At 33.9% G+C, this 19,154-nt stretch overlaps 3 protein-coding genes across 3 annotated transcripts; all 3 read right to left on the reverse strand.

The window, feature by feature from the left end:
• Positions 1-4,409, reverse strand: LOC145637269 (protein ACCELERATED CELL DEATH 6-like). Its single transcript, XM_081688741.1, has 3 exons — positions 3,761-4,409; positions 2,299-2,837; positions 1-753 (listed from the first exon to the last, which is right to left on the reverse strand). Exons 1-3 carry the CDS (start codon positions 4,407-4,409, stop codon positions 4-6), a joined length of 1,938 nt encoding a protein of 645 aa, XP_081544867.1. The 3' UTR covers positions 1-3.
• Positions 4,410-6,482: 2,073 nt separating this feature from the next.
• LOC145637279 (uncharacterized) lies at positions 6,483-7,964 on the reverse strand. The gene is made up of 2 exons (XM_081688750.1): positions 7,337-7,964; positions 6,483-7,192 (listed from the first exon to the last, which is right to left on the reverse strand). The coding sequence occupies exons 1-2, from the start codon at positions 7,962-7,964 to the stop codon at positions 6,729-6,731; spliced, it is 1,092 nt and encodes a 363-aa protein (XP_081544876.1). The 3' UTR covers positions 6,483-6,728.
• Positions 7,965-14,834: 6,870 nt separating this feature from the next.
• LOC145637288 (late blight resistance protein R1-A-like) lies at positions 14,835-17,166 on the reverse strand. Its single transcript, XM_081688757.1, has 2 exons — positions 16,522-17,166; positions 14,835-16,418 (listed from the first exon to the last, which is right to left on the reverse strand). Exons 1-2 carry the CDS (start codon positions 17,164-17,166, stop codon positions 14,835-14,837), a joined length of 2,229 nt encoding a protein of 742 aa, XP_081544883.1.
• Positions 17,167-19,154: the final 1,988 nt, after the last annotated feature.

The raw sequence follows: 19,154 nt of genomic DNA on the forward strand, positions 1-19,154 counted from the left end.
ACACTATTTCCCACCGTTAACCTTCTCACAAGCTAACAACATGAGGGTGAAGGGAACATGACAAATATTACGCAAGATCTTGTTTTTACTACAAGATCTTGGCGAATATAGAGGAATAAAAAAAACTAATAATGCACCTAAGAACATTCCTCCCATGACTAACACCACAAGACCTAGCCAAAACACTAAGGTATGCAACACCACATACAAACCCGCCATGAACGCCACCGACATCATGGCTAGGGAAACTCCGAGCAAGGGTAGCGCAAAGTCTAGTGATAACAAGACGAGCCTAAGGTCTTCGAGTTGGGCCCATATGAGGGTGACCATTGCAAGGGTGGCGCTATACATGGCAATGGTATTGCTAATCACAAAAACTTGGAATGCACACTCGTGGACTAGGGTGGCCATCCCTTCGTCGGGCTTGTTGTTGCTATAACCACCAGGGACGGTGAAGCCAGAGGCGAAGGTAATTGTGGCTACTAAGGTGGCTACCACTAGGAGTGTGTGGATTCTCTGCTTGTACTTGTTTTTTGGTTTATTATTATTTGAATGAGATCTTCCTAGGTTACTTTGTTGATTGAGTAACATAAAAGTAGGTGGGCCATTTTGATTGTTTACAAAAGTGTGTTGTGCATTAATTATATTGCTATTCATGGTCATGTTTGCTGGCTCAATTATATTTATGTTTAGGCAGTGAAATTCTGGGGCTCTTGGCACACCCGCATACTTCAAGGATAACCATGTTAAACGCTGCAAAATTGAAAAATAGATGAATAAAATAATACTCCGTACTCCAAATTCAATTGAGCTAGAATATACTTGTGCATTAATTAGACGACAGTGTTGGTGATAAAATTAGAAGTTATGTTATGTGAATTTGAATAGATATGACGTTAATGAGATATGATGTAGCAGTGAGTAGAACTTTCAGAAAGAAAGCAATTGGTATGCATGAGAAGTATCCATGTATTTAAAATTACATTTTAGTTTTCAAGATGGGTAGCCTAAAAGTGCTAACTTGAATGAGGGTTAGGGTTGGGGTGAAAGTTTAAGATAATAACTCAAGTGGTATTAGTACATATATATGAACCAATAATGAGTGAATCGCTGTTATCTTGCAAGAATGATGCCATGTCCTTAGCTATTTATTGTAACCTACCAAATAAGAATGAATTTAATACAATGCATATATGTATGCTTGTGTGTTATTTTACCTTACAATATACAAGTATGTTACATGCATATTTTAAATACCCTAGAATTTTAGGTCTCCCATCATTATACAAGTTCATTTCATCAAATTTGTGTAAGAGGTACGTTATAGCTACATAATTTACTATTTAATTATTGCTACTCTATTAAAAAGAATACACTACATAATATAAGTGCTAAAGCAACTCTTAAAGTGGAAAAGAAATCTTAAAAAGCTAGCCACCCTTTCATACATATATTTAATAACTTATGTATGCATAATGTATACATCCAGTCAAATAAAACCAAACTCTCTTTTGCTGGCGTCCAATCAATATACATCATACTTTTTTCAATCAACCCTAATCTTCCACTCTTCCTACGTAGACAATTACTACCATACGCTTTAATTTTTAAATGACGACTTTGACTTATAATCGAATTCTATTCAAAAGGGTCAAAAAAGTATTGAATTAAAGTAAACAATCATTTATATAAATGTGTAAGAAAAAGATGCATGTAGATTTGACAGTGTCAATATAGAATAAAGGGATGTTTATTTGGTACGAATTTCTACTCATCACTTCGCCCCTAGACTCAATCCGTTGAACTAGTCTATTAAAAACTAGTCTTTGTAACAAGAAAAGCCCACGGAATACATGGTTGTCCGTACATCATTTACCTAAAATCATTAACTTAATTGTACAAAAAATATACTTCCTCCTCATAAATTCATAATAACTGAGAGGTTAAACGAACTTTATTTCACTATTCACGTATTAACTTTGACTATAATTTTTTACTAACATAATTAAAATATTTTTTTTCATAAAATATGTTGTTTAATACGGAGTAGGTACTAATATAAGTTTAATAATATAACTATTTAAATAAATTTCAATAAATTTTAATTATATAAAATAAGGCCAAATTAGTGAATCAGTCAATTAACATGTGAGCTAAGTTTGACTGATCTAAGTCGGTTATTCTAAAACAGAGAAAGTAGTATGATAATCCTCATGTAGATAGTAACGAAGAAGGGAATAACACACGAACAACAACAAATATTCAACAATAACAATAACAATAATAATTAAGCGTTACCTCTTTAAATGAGGGAATTTGATCTCCATAATCCTCAGCAATGTCAAGAGCTGTGAGTCCATCCTTATTTTGGAGGGTTAAATTGACCCTATCATCCCAAGTAAAATCATAAACCACCTTAGGATGTTTCCTCTTGGAAGCCAAATGCAAGGGAGTGTTGCCATCTTCATCTTTCATATTGATCATCATTTCAAGTTCCGGTTGTTGCAAGATATGCTTGACAACCTTGGCTCTCCCATTCGCGGCAGCCACGTGAAGGATGTTCTGCCCCTTGTTGTTCAACGTTAGCCTAGCCTTCATTGGCAAACGAGAAAAGAACTCCTTGACTATTTTGATATCTCCTCCACTGCAAGCCCAATGGATAGGAAATGAACCAGTTTCGTCGATTTTGTAAGCTTGGTTTCGGAATTCATCGATTATGTATTGAACGCCATCAAGGAAGCCTGTGTAAGCAGCATATGATAGCGGTTTTCTTCCCATTTCATCTGTCTTCTCGTATAGTAGCTCCCGATATCCTTTAACCATCATTTCCAAGATATCTGCTCAATTTTTCAGAATGTACGTATGTCTAAGTTATAAGAGTAGTAGATTTAGTGGGTTAATGTGAGACGTGATCTAATGATCATGAGATTATGTTCCATAAACTTTTAGCTTAGTTTTGCACATTTGCACTATATAGTGTATATATGTTACTATGAAATATGATTTTCAATAGATTGAATACAAGTTTACATTATTCTTTCACCTCTCTCATCTTATTATTTATACTTTAAATATTGTTTTATTGTAAAAATCATATATACGGGTTAGTGTATTATTCCACTTTCTAGTAGTGTTGCTAGATGTTGACCTTCGTTTCATAATATTCTTAACATTGTTCCAATTTTACTGGTCCAATTTTTAGTTTTGTACTGGCTCATAACGTTCTTATTAACACATCTATTTTAATCCTTTTTTTCCTAAACCCCTTTTACTTCTTAACCCTACCATCCATATAGCTAGGCCAAATATGGTGGTGGAGGTATATGCACCGTGCATCGAATATCAAGCGTAAAACCAACGAAATACAAAAAATTGCACTCCAACATAAGAGCTATAACTTAGGGTGTGTTCTGATTGACCGAATTGAGCTGAACTGAACTGAATTGAACTAAATATATTATGAGAGAAAGAAATTAAGGACTGAACTAAACTGAACTTATTGGAGCTGAACTGAACTGAAAATAAGCTGAATAGAACATGTTATGAGATGATTTGGTGTATCTTATATTGGAGTTTACGTTGTTAAAGTTTTTTTGGTCTTTTGTTTTAGTTTTCATGCTACAAGTATATATTTTGTTTTAACCTTGCATGATATTTATTGAATCGTGCATACGTCTCCACCATACAATTAATTATAGATGGACTCGACTTGTATTGAAAATTCAAAAAATCATCCACTTGGATAAAAAAAGTTCTGTACCTTTCCTCTTTGCAATAATTGCAGCATGAACAACAGACTTTCCTTCCAATAATTGAGCCAAAGCCTCAGGAAACTCGTCAACTATAGCTTCAGAAAGCATAGATTTAACAAGATCCCAAAACTCTGCTTTAATAGCCAGAAAAAGGGGAGAAAACCCCTGCAAATTCAAGTAATAAAATGTTTTTGGGTATTTTTCAAACAAAAACTTAGCCATTTTCTCTTGTTGATTCTCTAATGCTATATGAAGAACAGTATTACTGTCCTTATTTGTTCTCTCCAACAAAGAAATCTCGTTAAACCGATCAGCCAAAAACACTAATCTCTTAACAGCCTCAAACTGGCACGACCGTGCAGCAACATGAATAGGAAGATCATCCTTCGTGTTCGGAACACGAAGAAGGTGTTGACATGGCTGCTGTATGATTTTGTCAATCAAGTACAACTGCCCTACACTTGCTGCTAAGTGTAGGATGGTGCTGTTATCCGACTCCCAGACGAGGTTAGAGAAGTCGGAACCTTCATCGAGTTCGTCCCACAAACCATTGGCGTCGTTGTTGAGGAGCATTGAGTAGTGGCTGGCATTGATGGAGATTTTTGGTGGAGAAGGTGGTGTGTTGCTGGGATGAGCCTGAAGTTGTTGTGCTGCCATGAGTGGTAGACTACAGAGTAAGTTTTTGTTTTCTTTGCTATAAAAAATATACGAAGTATATATAGAGGTGTCAAAAATTGATCTGCTCACTGACTTAATCTAATCTGATTCAGATTCCGACTGGTATAGACCCAACCTAACCCAACCTCATCTCATCGAACTCAATCCGAGTACCTATATCTAAATTGACACCTCTAAGTATATAGTATATATTTATATATAGTCTCACATAGTCAAGTCATCCTAGTACAAGTATGTGAGAGTGGTGTGTAAAGGAATCATATTATTTTTTAGTGTTAATGCGCTTGGTTGGTTTTGAAGACTTAATTTTAAATAGAAAAATGACTTGGAAAGCTAGGAGAGAGGCGTCTGAATTTAATTAGTATGCAAATAATGGAAGATGATGAAATAATTTATGTAAATAGCTTAGATACTTGCATTATTTTTCCATTTGGCTCTTAAGTGTACATTATAGATTTATAGTACAAATTTAATAGAATGAGAGACATAATAATCGAGTGGATGGGTGAGTGAAGTAAAAGAGAGCTAGTACATTCAATGAAAAGATGCAAGTATTTTTGTGTAAGAGGGGTAAGGTAATTTGTAAAGAACATTATAAACCGATGTGGTATACGTATGTAAGTGTAAGAGATCGAGTCTTTAAATTTAGAAGAAGGTTATTATTTAGATTTGGCCAGAATTATAATTAATTAACCTTAATGGTAATATATATTTAATACATATTCTTAGATAATATGGTATGATTTCGCAAAAATACTTGTCTAAAGGTTACTCGGCCTAAAAGAATCATGTTAAAAAGCCAAGCAAAATAGTTAAACCAAATAGTGCACTTGTAATGGGAGTAGAAGCACGCCATTCTTGACAACTTAATTGACTTTTCTTCGTCAAAGTTTCTGATTAAGTCAATTTGTTTCCCATTGGTTAGGGTTTTAATGAAGCAAACACCTTTATTTGTTACTTGGAAAGTCTACCATTACTCATCAACCCTTGGATTAAATATTTAATGAGGTAGTGAATTGTGCTCCCCTCAAATAATTACATAAAAATATAATTAATGTGTCAAGATAATTATTTAAGAGAACCATTGGGTGGGTGTTATATGATAAAATGAAGTTAATCCTTAGTCGATATATACTTGATTAGATAAGGTTAATAGTTAAATATAAAATTTAGATCTAGCATTTTGTGAATAAAACCTACGATTTAACCAACATATATATATATATATATATATATATATATATATATATATATATATATATATATATATATATATATATATATATATATATATATATATATATATATATATATATGGTCCAATTAATCCTTAAATAGTAATTTACATACATAAGGAAAAACCTACAATTCAACCAACATATATATATGGTCTAATTAATCCTTAGATAGTAATCCACATACATAACGAAACACTTTTAGGATATTTTGAGAAACCTTATATTTTAGGCCAGAGAGACATTTTGATGTCAGATTATTTCAATTTCATGTTAAAGACATATTTAGTACACCATAATAATAATATAGAGCTAATAATCCAAATTATATTAAGCCAATCTAATTTAATTTAATTAAAAATTAGTCATTTCACCGTCAAGACATGAAGCTTGGCTTGATTTGGCTCAAAGCCTAATCCGTCTAGAGACTCTAGACTAAACGGGGCATATTTTAGCCTAAAGGTCATCTTAGCTTGGTGGTTTGATTTGGTTCAAAGCCTAATCCATCTTTAGACACTAGACTAAACGGGGCACATTTTAGCCTAAAGGTCATCTTGGTGGTCATGATCAACTCTACTCGTACTAGATATGCTAAGTTGCTAACACATCTATCACTGATAAACTATTATATTATGAACTTGATATTGAAATAGACATGTACAACTGCCACAATCTAGCTAGAGTTTCCTTTTTCACCTAAAAAATCTCCACCAACAAGAAAATGACAATCGGAAGAATATTGTTACACAAAATTCTTGTAAATAAAATAGACAAAACAAATACAATAAATAATATTATACATATGTAATTTAAAAAAAGAAATTATACATATGTATGCTATAACATTACTATGATGGATTGATGGGCACTCAAACCTAGACTAAGTCCACACACACGCAAATGGAGGGAAAAAAAATGTACGTAGTACTTTTTTTTTTTTTTTTTTTTTTTTTTTGAATACTTTGTAGTATACTACTTGTATATATGTAGAAGCTATATAAAGGTGTAGAAATTAAATAACGAATGAATGTATACGTCTATCAGTTGCAACAAATTCGATCTATTAAGGCTTAATTCCCTTAATAAGTTGTTCCACTTGATTGTTTGAGCTCATTTTGGCCAAATCTCCGGGTGTACGAAAATTTTCATCTTTCTTCTTGACAAGGTCCTTACCCTCCTTTAGGTTCAACAAGTATGAGACAACATCCCTCAACTTGTTGTCGCGTTCTTTAGCGGCAAGGTGCAGTACAGTTCGCCCACGATGATCACCGGCTAGCAACAATCCACGAGTTATGGAATTCGAATAGAGCTCCTTTAAGACCTCGACATGGCCTCCTAGGCCTGCCTTGTGAAAGGGGTTGGACTTATCGTCGTTGGGGTAACTTATAGAATTTGGAAATTTTTTGAGAAGGTAACGAACTTTGTCAAGATTACCATTTAATGATGCATCAGAAAGAGGGGTTAATCCGTCTTCATTGGTACACTTGATTAGCTCGCGTTGATATTTGAATATGGTATGCAACATTTCTGTGATCGATTAGGCAAAACCAACAATCAATTAGTACATGAAAAATAAATCTAAAACGCCTAATTAAATTTGAGTTAATTAATGTCATAATTTACATACAGGAAAATTACAAGTAATTGAGAGCTTTTCATTTAATTACGTACCTTTGTTATTATCTGCAATGGCAACATGAACAATTGATTTTCCTTTCTTTAAATTGTCAAGAGCTTTGTCATCTTTAGCCAACCTACAAAACATGTCCTTGACCAAGTCCAAATCCTTGCGACAAACAGCTAGATAAAGAGGAGAGATCTTAGAGTGATTCAAGGCGTAGGACCCTTGTGGGTGCTCCTTAACCAAGAAAAATGCCAACTCCATGCGGCCATTCTCCACGGCGAGGTGCAAGGGTATGTCACCCTGAGAATCCTTGTGACATAACAGCCCCTTGTTCTTACCAACCGCCTCTTGAGCTCCTTTGGTGTTTCCACACCTTGCTGCCGTGTGGAGCTCAAGATCATCGATCACATTAGTTCTGATACCATGTTGGAAATTATTTGTCTGGTATCTTCCGGCACCCATTTCAACATCAATAGTAATGGCATAAACTAAGATGTTGGTATTTATTTCCCGAGGAATTAGGTTGCTTCCTAGGGTGGGAGTAATTTCAAATGGTGATGGCTCATGAAGATACATTTTAGAATGAGACAAACCAAGGAGTTTCATGAGCTTTTCTTTTTCCTTCTCTAACTCTTTTTCTTTCACTGTGTTGGGATGATTTTGGTTATTGGTCATTGTGATTTGTGAAGTATATATATGATGAAAGAGAGCTTATTTATAGCTTTAATGGATGAAATGGATTTTTGACAATGAGAATGATAGAGCTAGGATGTAACATTTATATATATAGCGGGCTAGGTACGGTGGAAAATAGAAATGAATAAGAAATTGCAACAGAATTTCATGTAAATGATACAATTTAAATAATTTTCTACTCATATTTAAAATTTTTCTTTACTAGTTAATGTGATGAAGACCTGTTTACATATATATTTATTGACTTCAACTGCAACACGGCCCCTTCTTATATTAGTATTTGTTTTAGGACTTGTTAATTAAGTTATCGCATCGCTAATTTACATGTTAATCAACATTTTCAGGTCGTTCTAGATTTTTAACCACCAGATATTTTGATTTCTTATGGTTGTATTATCTTAACCTACTACTTCTAACAAGTTAGACTTGAAAATTGCTGGCATTACGTTGTGTTCACATTCATAAACCGTAGTCCTTGACCTTGTGCGCCAAGAAAATGAATAAGAAAAGATGTGAGTTTATTCCTAGTTTGTTTACGGCAGTTCACTCGGTGATGACTACAATTACAAGTGGCTATAAAACTTCTGATTAAGAAATATTGACATTGACCAACTATTTACTTACCGAAAATAACGTAATTCATAATTCGATCTTGCTAACGAGCGCCCCGGGGCGTTAGATAAGGATAAATTATATTGGTTGAAATGGTATTAAGTTAGGAATTCATGACAAAATCACACGTCGTTCGGTGTAATTAATGTTAATTTTACTCTAATATTTGCATTTTAATTCTCTTATCCAACGCCCCGGAGGTGCTCATTAGCTTTTGCCTTCATAATTTTGTAGACTAGTTACTAAGTAGTATTTAATCACGTAGCAACATGGCAACGACATGGAAATAATCAAATAATGCTATTTCCTCTCCTCTTGACACTTCACACGTCTTCTCTAATACAATGAAATTTCCGCTATATAAACCATTGATTACTCCAAAGTCTAAACAGTCAAGAGTCACTTAGCTAGCCAACTTGATCAATCTAGCAATGGTCCTTGTATTTAAAACCCGTTCTTTCCTTTCACTTATACGAAGTAATATTTTGACTTTTACATAATTCTAAATTATTTATATTTAAATGTAATTTTGTGGTCTGTTGATTAAGGGTTTTGGGGGTTAGAGTTTGGCTTGTTTATGAAAAAATCTTTTAAAAAAAATATCGCCATGTCACACTATGAGAGCTTTTTTTTTTTTTTTTTTTTTTTTCGTTAAGACACTATGAGAGCTAGCCATGCCCCAAGTCGTTACCTTAACCACAAGTGGAATTTGATTGACATGAGTTTGTTACATACTTAGGGATAAGATTTTTATTAAATAAGGTTTTATTTAGAGACAAAAGAATATTAATGTTAGCCACATTATTCTTTATTACTCTCCAATATATGAATAAATAAGAAAATCTTACTCATATTATGTACAATAATTTTGAAATAGTTTCAATATACATTTAAAATATCAATTTTGATGTTTTTCTTTTTTTACTAAAATAGAAATCATCATGACCAAACATTCAATGCAACGTAGAAAACTAGAGATTATAGTATGGCAACATCATTGAAAATGTTATTTTAGTCTTCGACTCCCGTTCTGAGACTTCAATATTAGAAAGAAACTTCCAAGAAATTCGTGACTAATCCAAGCTATCAAGTGTTCTTATTCGTCAAAATAATAATAATAATAATAATAAAATTAAAAAAAATCAAGTGTTCCTAGCAATTTCTGTGATTATATATGATTATTAATGTGTTAAATTGCTATAATTTTTTTTTTTTTTGGTGCTTAGAGAGCCACAAGGGCGGGTGATGAATCCGAAAATCTCTTGGAACCTATTATTGGACCTCAATTGTATCTTAACTTTTTAGCTGATGTGGTCCTTCAACATAGTATCAAATTTATCAACCTCTCTTTTCAACCACGTACACATGTCCGACTTATTAATCTATTAGTAAGAATTTGAGGATTGATAAAACATTATTTCATGAAATAATGTTTATCAAGTCGTGAAAATCTAACTTTGAAAAAGGTTTATCAAATCAAGTTTACGTCATTAGATTCGAATCAATTTTAGATCAGTTTATTTTTGTTACAAGTCAAGAATACTTGACCATGAACCAAAATGTTTTAATTTTAGGTCAATCAATTGGGCCAAGGGCGCATTTAATATTTCAAATTTTGGCAAACTTCGTGCTCATTTCAATGTAAATCATTTTTTAATGTCTATTTAAATGATGGAAGAATGTTGTTTCCTAAAGTGATTCATAACTAAGCTAGTCAACATTATTTAAAGAAAAACCACAGCTGTACCAAATTATGGAGAGGGTAAACGACCGTGGCTACTACTAGTAAACACCGAGTGGTCGCCGTGTGAAGACCCCAAGATGCAAATACCTAATGGACTAATTAGCTTGATGAGGTGACTTCATGCAGTAGTCATCACTTCTTAACCTTTCAATTTAATACTAAGTTCATTTGATTAACATTATTTGGTGTAAATTTCCCATTCAATTCATTTTCTTTGCGGACAAGGTAAATAAATGTATCATCTACAGTTAGTATTGAATTATTTCGCTTTATTTTAACTTTTTGCTCTATTTACACAGCCCTCTTGGCTATTAATTGAAAACAAATCCTAGTATATACTCCGTATAAAATATTGAATTTATATTAATATTGCATATATTGTTGTTTCAAAAAAAAAATATTGCATATATTGTTCAAAACATTAGATCTTTATCAACCTTACTCCCCCTTTTAAAAAAAAAAAAATTACATCACTTTGTGATGGGCGGAGTTTTAAGAAAGTAATATAATACTACATATTATATTATGAGTGGATGAATAATTTAATATAGTAAGAGTAAGATTGGCAAAATAAAAGAGAAAATATGTGAGAGTATATATTTGTATTATTTAAGTGAGGACTATGGGAGAGAGAAATGATAAAAATAATTTGAATGGAGTTTAATAAAGTAAAAGAGTGTAATCAATTAACCTGTACTAAAAGCGAACCTAAAATGACACTTGTCACGATATTATAAAAAATTTTCCCGCCTTTTTTTCTGTCCCTTTTTTTTTTTTTTTTTTTTGCCAAATTTTAATGACTTCCATTTTATAACCTACCATAATAATTATTTCCATTTTGACAACACATTTAACCCAATCATACTCAATTTTTTTTTCTTTTTCAACATATATTTTATATACTATAAATTTTTTAGTTACAAATATACTAACATAGTTTAAAATTAAGGTATTGACATATATCATCATCCAAGATTATCATAATATTATTATAATTTTTTTTCCTCTGACTTAAAATTTATTTTAATTAAAAATAGGAATAATAATTTTGGTAGGATAATTTGTATAAATCTTAAAAATATACATAACGTTTATACGAACAACTTAACAAAATCATTTTATTATATTATACTCCTCTGTTTTTTTATAAGTTATGGTTGGATTTGCACATTTGTTGAGACACAACTTTGACCATCAATATCTTTAATTAGAGACTATTATTTTGTTACAAATATTTTTTTTTTGGATAAATTTGTTGAATTAACACCATTCTTTATAAATTTTGTTGTAAAGTTTAATTATGATCGTGCATGGCACGGGATTTAACCTAGTGATAAAACAAAATAGTACTCCGTATAAAGTTACCAAAAATAGAAGTAAACACTCTTAAAAAGAAAATGATGCATTAAAAAAATGGGGAGTATAAAAAGATTGATTCAAGAAAAAATTAATTGATAATTAAAGATAGTTAAAGTTATTTACAATAGTAAATATCATGTCCTCAAAGTGATGCAACTGTGCAAGTACATGAATGTGAACGTTTACTATTCGTTAATCTAAACTTGTTAATAGTTAAAATAAGGTGGAACTCAATACTCATACATCATTAAAGATCTACAATGATATTGACATGAATGTGAGACACGAAACCTTAAGTGGCATCCAAACAACAAAAGAAGCCAACGCAATGTAGCAGGTAAGTCAATTGATAGATCAAGTCAAGCATTTGGAGAGTTCCCTTGTCTTTGTGTTTCATCTTTAAGGAAAATAGATTAATTGATTAAATAAATCTATTTTGCTCTGATTTGTTGGTATCAGTTAATGAATGACTAATTATAGGCATAGTATAGAAGGTAACTAAACAAATAAATAAATAAATAAATTACTTGAACAATAAATATATTATGAGAGGGTGCCAACAATTGCCACATGCAGTTAGCCCCTTCATGTAAACTAGTGATCTTTTTGCGTTTGATTTTTTATTGGACCCATGGGCCATGGCAAGGCCCATTACCCTTTTTTTTTTTTTTTATATGATTTTTTACTAGGACCAAAGTGTCAATCAAACGAGCATAAAAACAACTTACACATGATTTTTAGATTCACAATTTTTCAGCTTAATACATGAACATATTTTCAAATTTATGAGAAATAATGTGCGACTTAAACTCTTCGCCAAATAAAAGAAATATGATTTCACCATTTTCTCAGCAAACTAGTGATGCAAAATCATGTCATGGTAAATTGGTAATCATGGCAATCAAAGGTTTTGGCACTACTAAAAAGGTTAAATTTCACAATTATGATACAATTTTGTTTATAATCAACATAAACTTAAGGGGGTAAGAAGGGGGAAGGAACAACAGAAAAATGGTAACTTTGATCGATCATAGAAGTGCTGTAAAACCAAGCATCAAAGAAAATTTTATTAGTTTTAGAATAGTACAGCTGCTAAAAGAAATAGGAGACTAAAACAAAAGAAATAAATTAAAATACATAAAATGAAGCACAGGAGCAATACAAGAACTTTTATTATTTAACTGAATCCAGAACTAATAATGCTTGTAATTAAATAGGTGATCGAGTAAGGCCCTGTTCTTTTGAGCTTCTGGGCGGCAGAGCAGAGCAAAGCAGATTTCAGCAGAGCAGAGCAGATTAAAGCAGAGCAGGGCAGAGCAGAGCAGATTGAACACTAGGTGAAAAAAGTGGTTTGGCAGCGGTTCAAACCCGGTCTAAGGCACCGGTTTGAACCGCTGCCTATGTGGGGGGTGCCAAATACCCCCTTTATAGCACCGGTTCAAAACCGGTGCCATATATCCAATTAGGCACCGGTTAACAGGTGCCAAAAATGTAAGAAAATATTTATTTCATTGGTTTTTGCACCGGTTAACCGGTGCCAAAACTGCCCAAATTTTTTTTTTTTTTTTTGTTGCCTTTAAATCAACTAAAATAAATTAGAACATCAAAATATAAATTAGAACAAGTGCAAAAGCCAATGAAATGGAGTATATCAATATATTAAACTGTTATTGTACAATACAAAAAAAAAATAAAAAAATACAATGAATTATAATCATATAATAAAATTCAACGTTAAATTGATATTGAAAAATACAAATAAAAATTACAACATCAAAAACAATATTCCAAAATCAAAGTCTTGAATCGTTGTGCATCAATTAACACCTGCATCAATTAAAACCCATAAATCAATAAAACTCACAAAAAAAAATGCAAAAAAAAAAAAAAAAAAAAAAACCAGAAAACTCATGTACGAACTCAAAAATCAAAATAATTTAATAAATAAATAACCAAACAAAACGCAAAAAAATCGAAACACAATTAAATGCAAAATTTTCGAAATCAATTAAACTCAGAACCCAAAAAATCAATTTCGAAAATCAATTAAACGAAAAAAAAAATTCAAAATCAATTTTGAAATCAATTAAACTCAGAACCCAGAAAAATCAATTAAAATTATTCCCAAAATTTTCGAAATCAATTAAACTCAGAACCCAGAAAAATCAATTAAAATTATTCCCAAAATTTTCGAAATCAATTAAAACTCAGAACCCAGAAAAATCAATTTCGAAAATCAATTAAACGCAAAAAAAATTCAAAATCATCCCAGAAAATTCAAAAATCAATTAAACCCATCAATTTCGAACAATATTACAACAATCAAACCAAAAAAAATCAAGGCATTTACCAAAAATAATCAAACCCAGAAACCCTTACCTCGAATATTAAACCCAGAAACATGCAGGTGGCGGCGGTGGTTAGTAAACCCTTACCTCGAATAATAAACCCAAAAACAGTAGGTGGCGGCGGTGGTTAGTAGCGGTGGTACGGTGGGCAAAAGACAGAAGGGAGAAGAAAGGTCGGAGAAGAGGGGGGAAAGAAGAGGAGAGCGAGATCAGACAGAGAAGGAGGACAATAGAGAAGAGATCTCTATTGATTTTTCGCGCGTTGTGGTCGGAGAGATCGAGAAGGAAGATGATAGAGAAGAGAGGAGAGAGAAGGAGGAGAGAGGCAGCTAATTAATAATAAGGAGAATGAAGCTGAGTTAGTTCTCTAGGGTTAGGAATACAATTATAATATAGATAAGTTGACCGTTTTTTTTTTTTAAATCTAACAAGGGCACCGGTTCAATTGGCACCGGTTCAAACCGGTGCCTTTTTTATTTTTGGCACCGGTTCAGGCTGAACCGGTGCCTTTTCTCTTTTGGTAAAAACCCGCCCAATTCTAGACCGGTTTTGGGCACCGGTTTAGGCTGAACAAGTGCCATATGGGGGGTGCCTAATGCTTTTTTTCTCTAGTGGAAGCAGCTATTTTTAAGTACTATTTTTAAGCAGAGCAGAGAAGAGCAAATTGAAGCAGAGCAGAGCAGATTTCAGCAAAGCAGAGCAGATTTCAGCAGAGCAAAGCAGCTCTAAAGAACGGGGCCTAATGCCACTTGCTGATTGAGTGTCGATAGCTGCTGAATGAACTCTCTAGTGCATTTTCAGCCTGCATCTGATACTTTTTTCTTGTTGAAGTCTCTGTATTAGTAGTTCCAAACGCGGGTTTGGGGACACTATGTTAATATCTTCAAGGCCTCGCAGCAAGAAAATGTGCTTGTCAAAGTCACAGCAGCATTTTGTAACATATAAATGCTCTAGTACAGTATTGGTTTTAAAAAACCGTACTTCTCCACCTCGGATAGTGTCCAAATGAAGGGTGTTGAGTTTAAGAAATGAACCTTCTGGTGCAATGAGATTGGCATGATTAAGATTGACTAGTTTAAGGGTAGTAAGCTCAGGAAACTTGCCTAGCATATTCATTGAAGCATCTGACCACGTTGAGGATTTCAACGTTATCTTTGTGATGTTTTTAGGAAGATCAAAGTCGCGGACTCCACTGAATATATCCTTGGAGTTGGAAAAGGATATCTTTAGCACTTGTAAATAATTCAAACACGCCAAGTAGGTTTGCAATGACAAGCCACCTTCAACACCACACAATGCTAACTTTTTTATATTTGGGCAAAGTCCATCTTTGACAGCATTTTCGAAATCTTTACTTGGGTAAGTGGTAGATAAGACTTCAAGGCTGTGGAGTTGCTTCTTGGACAAAAGAGCTTTCCGATATCCTGAGAATTTATGACCTTTACCACCCTTTCCTATAACAAGTTGTTGCAAATGTTGCAATTTTAGTAGCGACCTCAATGAAATATTGTATGATATGCCACCCTCTAAGAAAAGCATTTGGAGGTTCCAAAGCTCAAATAAGGATTCTGGAATGGAGGATTTTGAGCTAAGGAAGAGCCTTAAATTGACTAAGTTGCTGAAGTCGTCAGATTGGATTCCATGGGATTCTCCCAAGTCCAAGACTCTTAGCAACTTATACTTACTGCTACTTACGGTCTTGCAACAAGCTAAGCTACTAAAGTGTAGATTAAAGTTTATAAATGAACGTACCGAGGAAGGGTCCCAATTGCTCAATGGGGTAGATCCCTGTTGTTGGATGGATAGCCTTTGCGGCTTGATGTTGTTGATTAAAGATGTAGAGCCCTTCCTGGAAGGTATAGACATAAAGTTCTCGTGCATGGCCTTATCGATGCAAAGTTCTCGTACAAGATCATGAATACGACAAGTCTTTAACCCATCATCAATAGTCCTTCTCTTCCCTGCTTGGACTAAATTTCGATCAATGAGTTGATCCAAGTAACTCTCAGCCACTTGTTCTGGATGTAGGTTCCCACTTGGTTCTATGAACCCTTCTGCCAACCATAGTGCAATTAGCCTTCGTACAGATATGTCACTGTCTTCAGGGAAAACCGCAAAGTAGAGAAAGCAAGGCCTCAAGTTTAATGGTAGATAACGGTAACTTAAACCTAATATTGCAAAACATACTTTATTTTTTTCTAGGGGAACACTCACATCTGCGAGCGTCCTATTCCATATAGCTGTTGACCGCTTCTCACCAGATAACATTCTCGCTATCACCAAAATGGCCAAGGGTAACCCCTTGCACTTCTCAACTATTTTCATACCCAAGCTTTTGTACTTGGGATGGTAAGATTCTTCGCCAAACACCTGTTTTTTTAAAAAAAGGTCCCAACTTTCTGTTATTTCAAGATGTCGGAGAATACAAAGAGCATCACTTGGACTATATTTATTTACTAGCTTTCCTACCCACTGGAGTATTGCGGGTGGTAATGAGGATCCTGCTGCCATTTTTCTTGTCATGGAAGCAGTCCTCGATCTCATCCCACATTTCTGAGTGCCACACATCGTCCAAAAAGATCAGGTATTTATTCTTTTGGAGGTGGCTCTGTAGTGCCTTCTTCAACTCTTGTGCATTAAGACTCTCAAGGTTGATTGCTTTGCACTTCATCATTTCCTCGAGGATGATGAGCATAACTTGACGAGTATCATAATCTTTTGACACTGTCACCCACGCACGATTCTTAAAACAAATGTTGACGGTTGAGCTGTTGTATAGACTCTTGGCAATTGTCGTCTTCCCTAGGCCGCCCATCCTTACTATAGATATAATCTCCCTTTTGTTTGACCCCTTAGTCAATAGGTTCAACAATTTGATTTTCACGTCATTGAACCCCACGAGATCTTTATCAACCTCCTCCCTCTGCCTTTTTAGGGTGGCCTCAAAGTCAGAGTCTTTAGAACTCTCACCAGCGTTGATGCTATACTTGTCCTTGTTAGCATGTATCTCTGAAATTATAACTTTGATGTCCTGAACCTTATTGTCCACTTTATGGAGTTCTTTTGCGTAAAGTGGGCTGCAGACGACTTTCCAAGAAATTGTCTTCCGTTTTTGCATCTCAATGGAGAGGATGGTGCTTTCGATGATATCCTCTGCCTCAAAAGAAACCTCTCTAATTTGCTTCACTAACTCATCCGACACTAAAATAGCATTTTTTAATGCCAAACAAGAGTTTTAGAGAGTAAAAGAGAGTAGTAGAGGGTTACCACCAGCAGCATGAATTAGTGTCGGATGAGTTAGTGAAGCAAATTAGAGAGGTTTCTTTTGAGGCGGAGGCACAGGTTGACGTCTACTACGAGTAATTTTTTAACCCCATTACTTTGCACACTTGCAGATCATGTTTTGTTTTTAGTAGAAAAATTTGTTTTTAGTAGTATACTTATAACAAATTGTACTACTAAAAACAAATCAAACTGTCATCAAAACATGGAAGCACCAACAAATGCGGATCTTGCTCAGACTCCTAATCGTCAAGTTTATTGAAAATAATTATCAAGCTTCAATTATTAAATTCCACCTGTAGTACAACTTAGTTTAATGTTTAAACAACTCATGACTTGTTCCAAGTTTTGCTAATACAGATTCTTAAGGGGAAGATAATCTTTTGATAACTTGATTATTATATATCTATCAAATTTAGAATCAAGAGAATTGATTACTCCTTCCATCCCATAACACTTGACACAGTTCTCATTTTTCGCCGTCCCAAAATACTTGACACGTTACCGATTTTGTAAAGTAACCACTATTATAAAATTATTTTTCTTTACACTCCATGGACCACCGCTTTTTAAGTAATAATAAAAAAAAATTTAGACCCCCTTCCGCCTTCTTGACAACTAGCCCCACTTAGTTTTTTAGCCAATAACAAAAGAGATCTTTTCTACAATAAACAAATATATTAAAAGGACTCACTTACATTTTTATTAAACTACGGGCCTGTTAACTTCAGCTTAATTTCAATTCAGTTCAGCTCTAATCAGTTCAGTTCAGCTCTAATTATTTCGGCTCCTAGTTTCCTTCTCTCATAAAATATTCATTTAAGCTGAGCACAATTCAGTTCACTTCAACTCCAATTAGTTCATTAAATGTGAACATGCCCTACGTGTTTCCTACAACGCCCCAAGTATTATGGGACGGAGGGAGTATAAGCCTACACTAGTGGAATCACTGGCCCGAGGGGGCACATGCAACCCCCGAGAAAGGGAAAAAAACCAAGCAAGTTAAATTCGAACAATTATACTACTTCAATACTTAATTTAAGGAGGAAAAAATCTAGATTTTACATTAATCGATTCAAATGGAAACTGTTAAAAACAAGATAATTCTACGAAAATAAACAACATTCGATTGAATAACTCTGTAACACAAAATATTCAGCTAAATATCATCCAAAAATTGATCGCAAACACAAAATTCGAAAAACAAACAAAACTCTGAACAATTGAAAACACACAAAGAATGTATTGAAATATCATCCAATTAGAACAATCAAAAACGTAATTCAGAAAGAAAAAAGTATACAATTAATACATAAAAAAATAAGCCGAAAAATATACAAAAAAATTGAAAGAAAAAAAAAGAGCAAAATTGAACAACATTATGAAAAAAATCTAATATGTTCCTGCTGAATTCTGCTTCCGTCAACGTCCGAGGGCTGGTAATGGTTTACCGTTTAATTGCACACCTACACAGCCAATACAAATTAGCTAGCCCGGGGTTATCCGGGAATAACCACTCCGATGCTAAAGTCAGTACCTTTGTGAGAGGAAAGAGAAAGAAGGGAGAATGAAGAGAGAGAAAGTGTTTTTTAGAGAGAGAGATTCTACCTTTGAAATGGGGATTTGCTTGGGTATTTATAGAGACACAACCAAGCAGGTGCCACCTATAGAGATAGGTGGCACACCGACCTTATAGGCAGCAGGTGCCTACGTGGCCCCAAGCAACTCTCCACGTGCCAGAGAGACATGCTACGTGACGAGAAGCAGCTCTCCACGTGGCATAGAGTGATGCCGGTAAGGACCATGGTTTTATTCGCCGATTAA

The sequence above is a fragment of the Chenopodium album genome, chromosome 1, assembly GCF_948465745.1.
Source record: "Chenopodium album chromosome 1, dcCheAlbu1.1, whole genome shotgun sequence".
Classification (NCBI taxonomy): Eukaryota; Viridiplantae; Streptophyta; class Magnoliopsida; order Caryophyllales; family Amaranthaceae; genus Chenopodium; species Chenopodium album.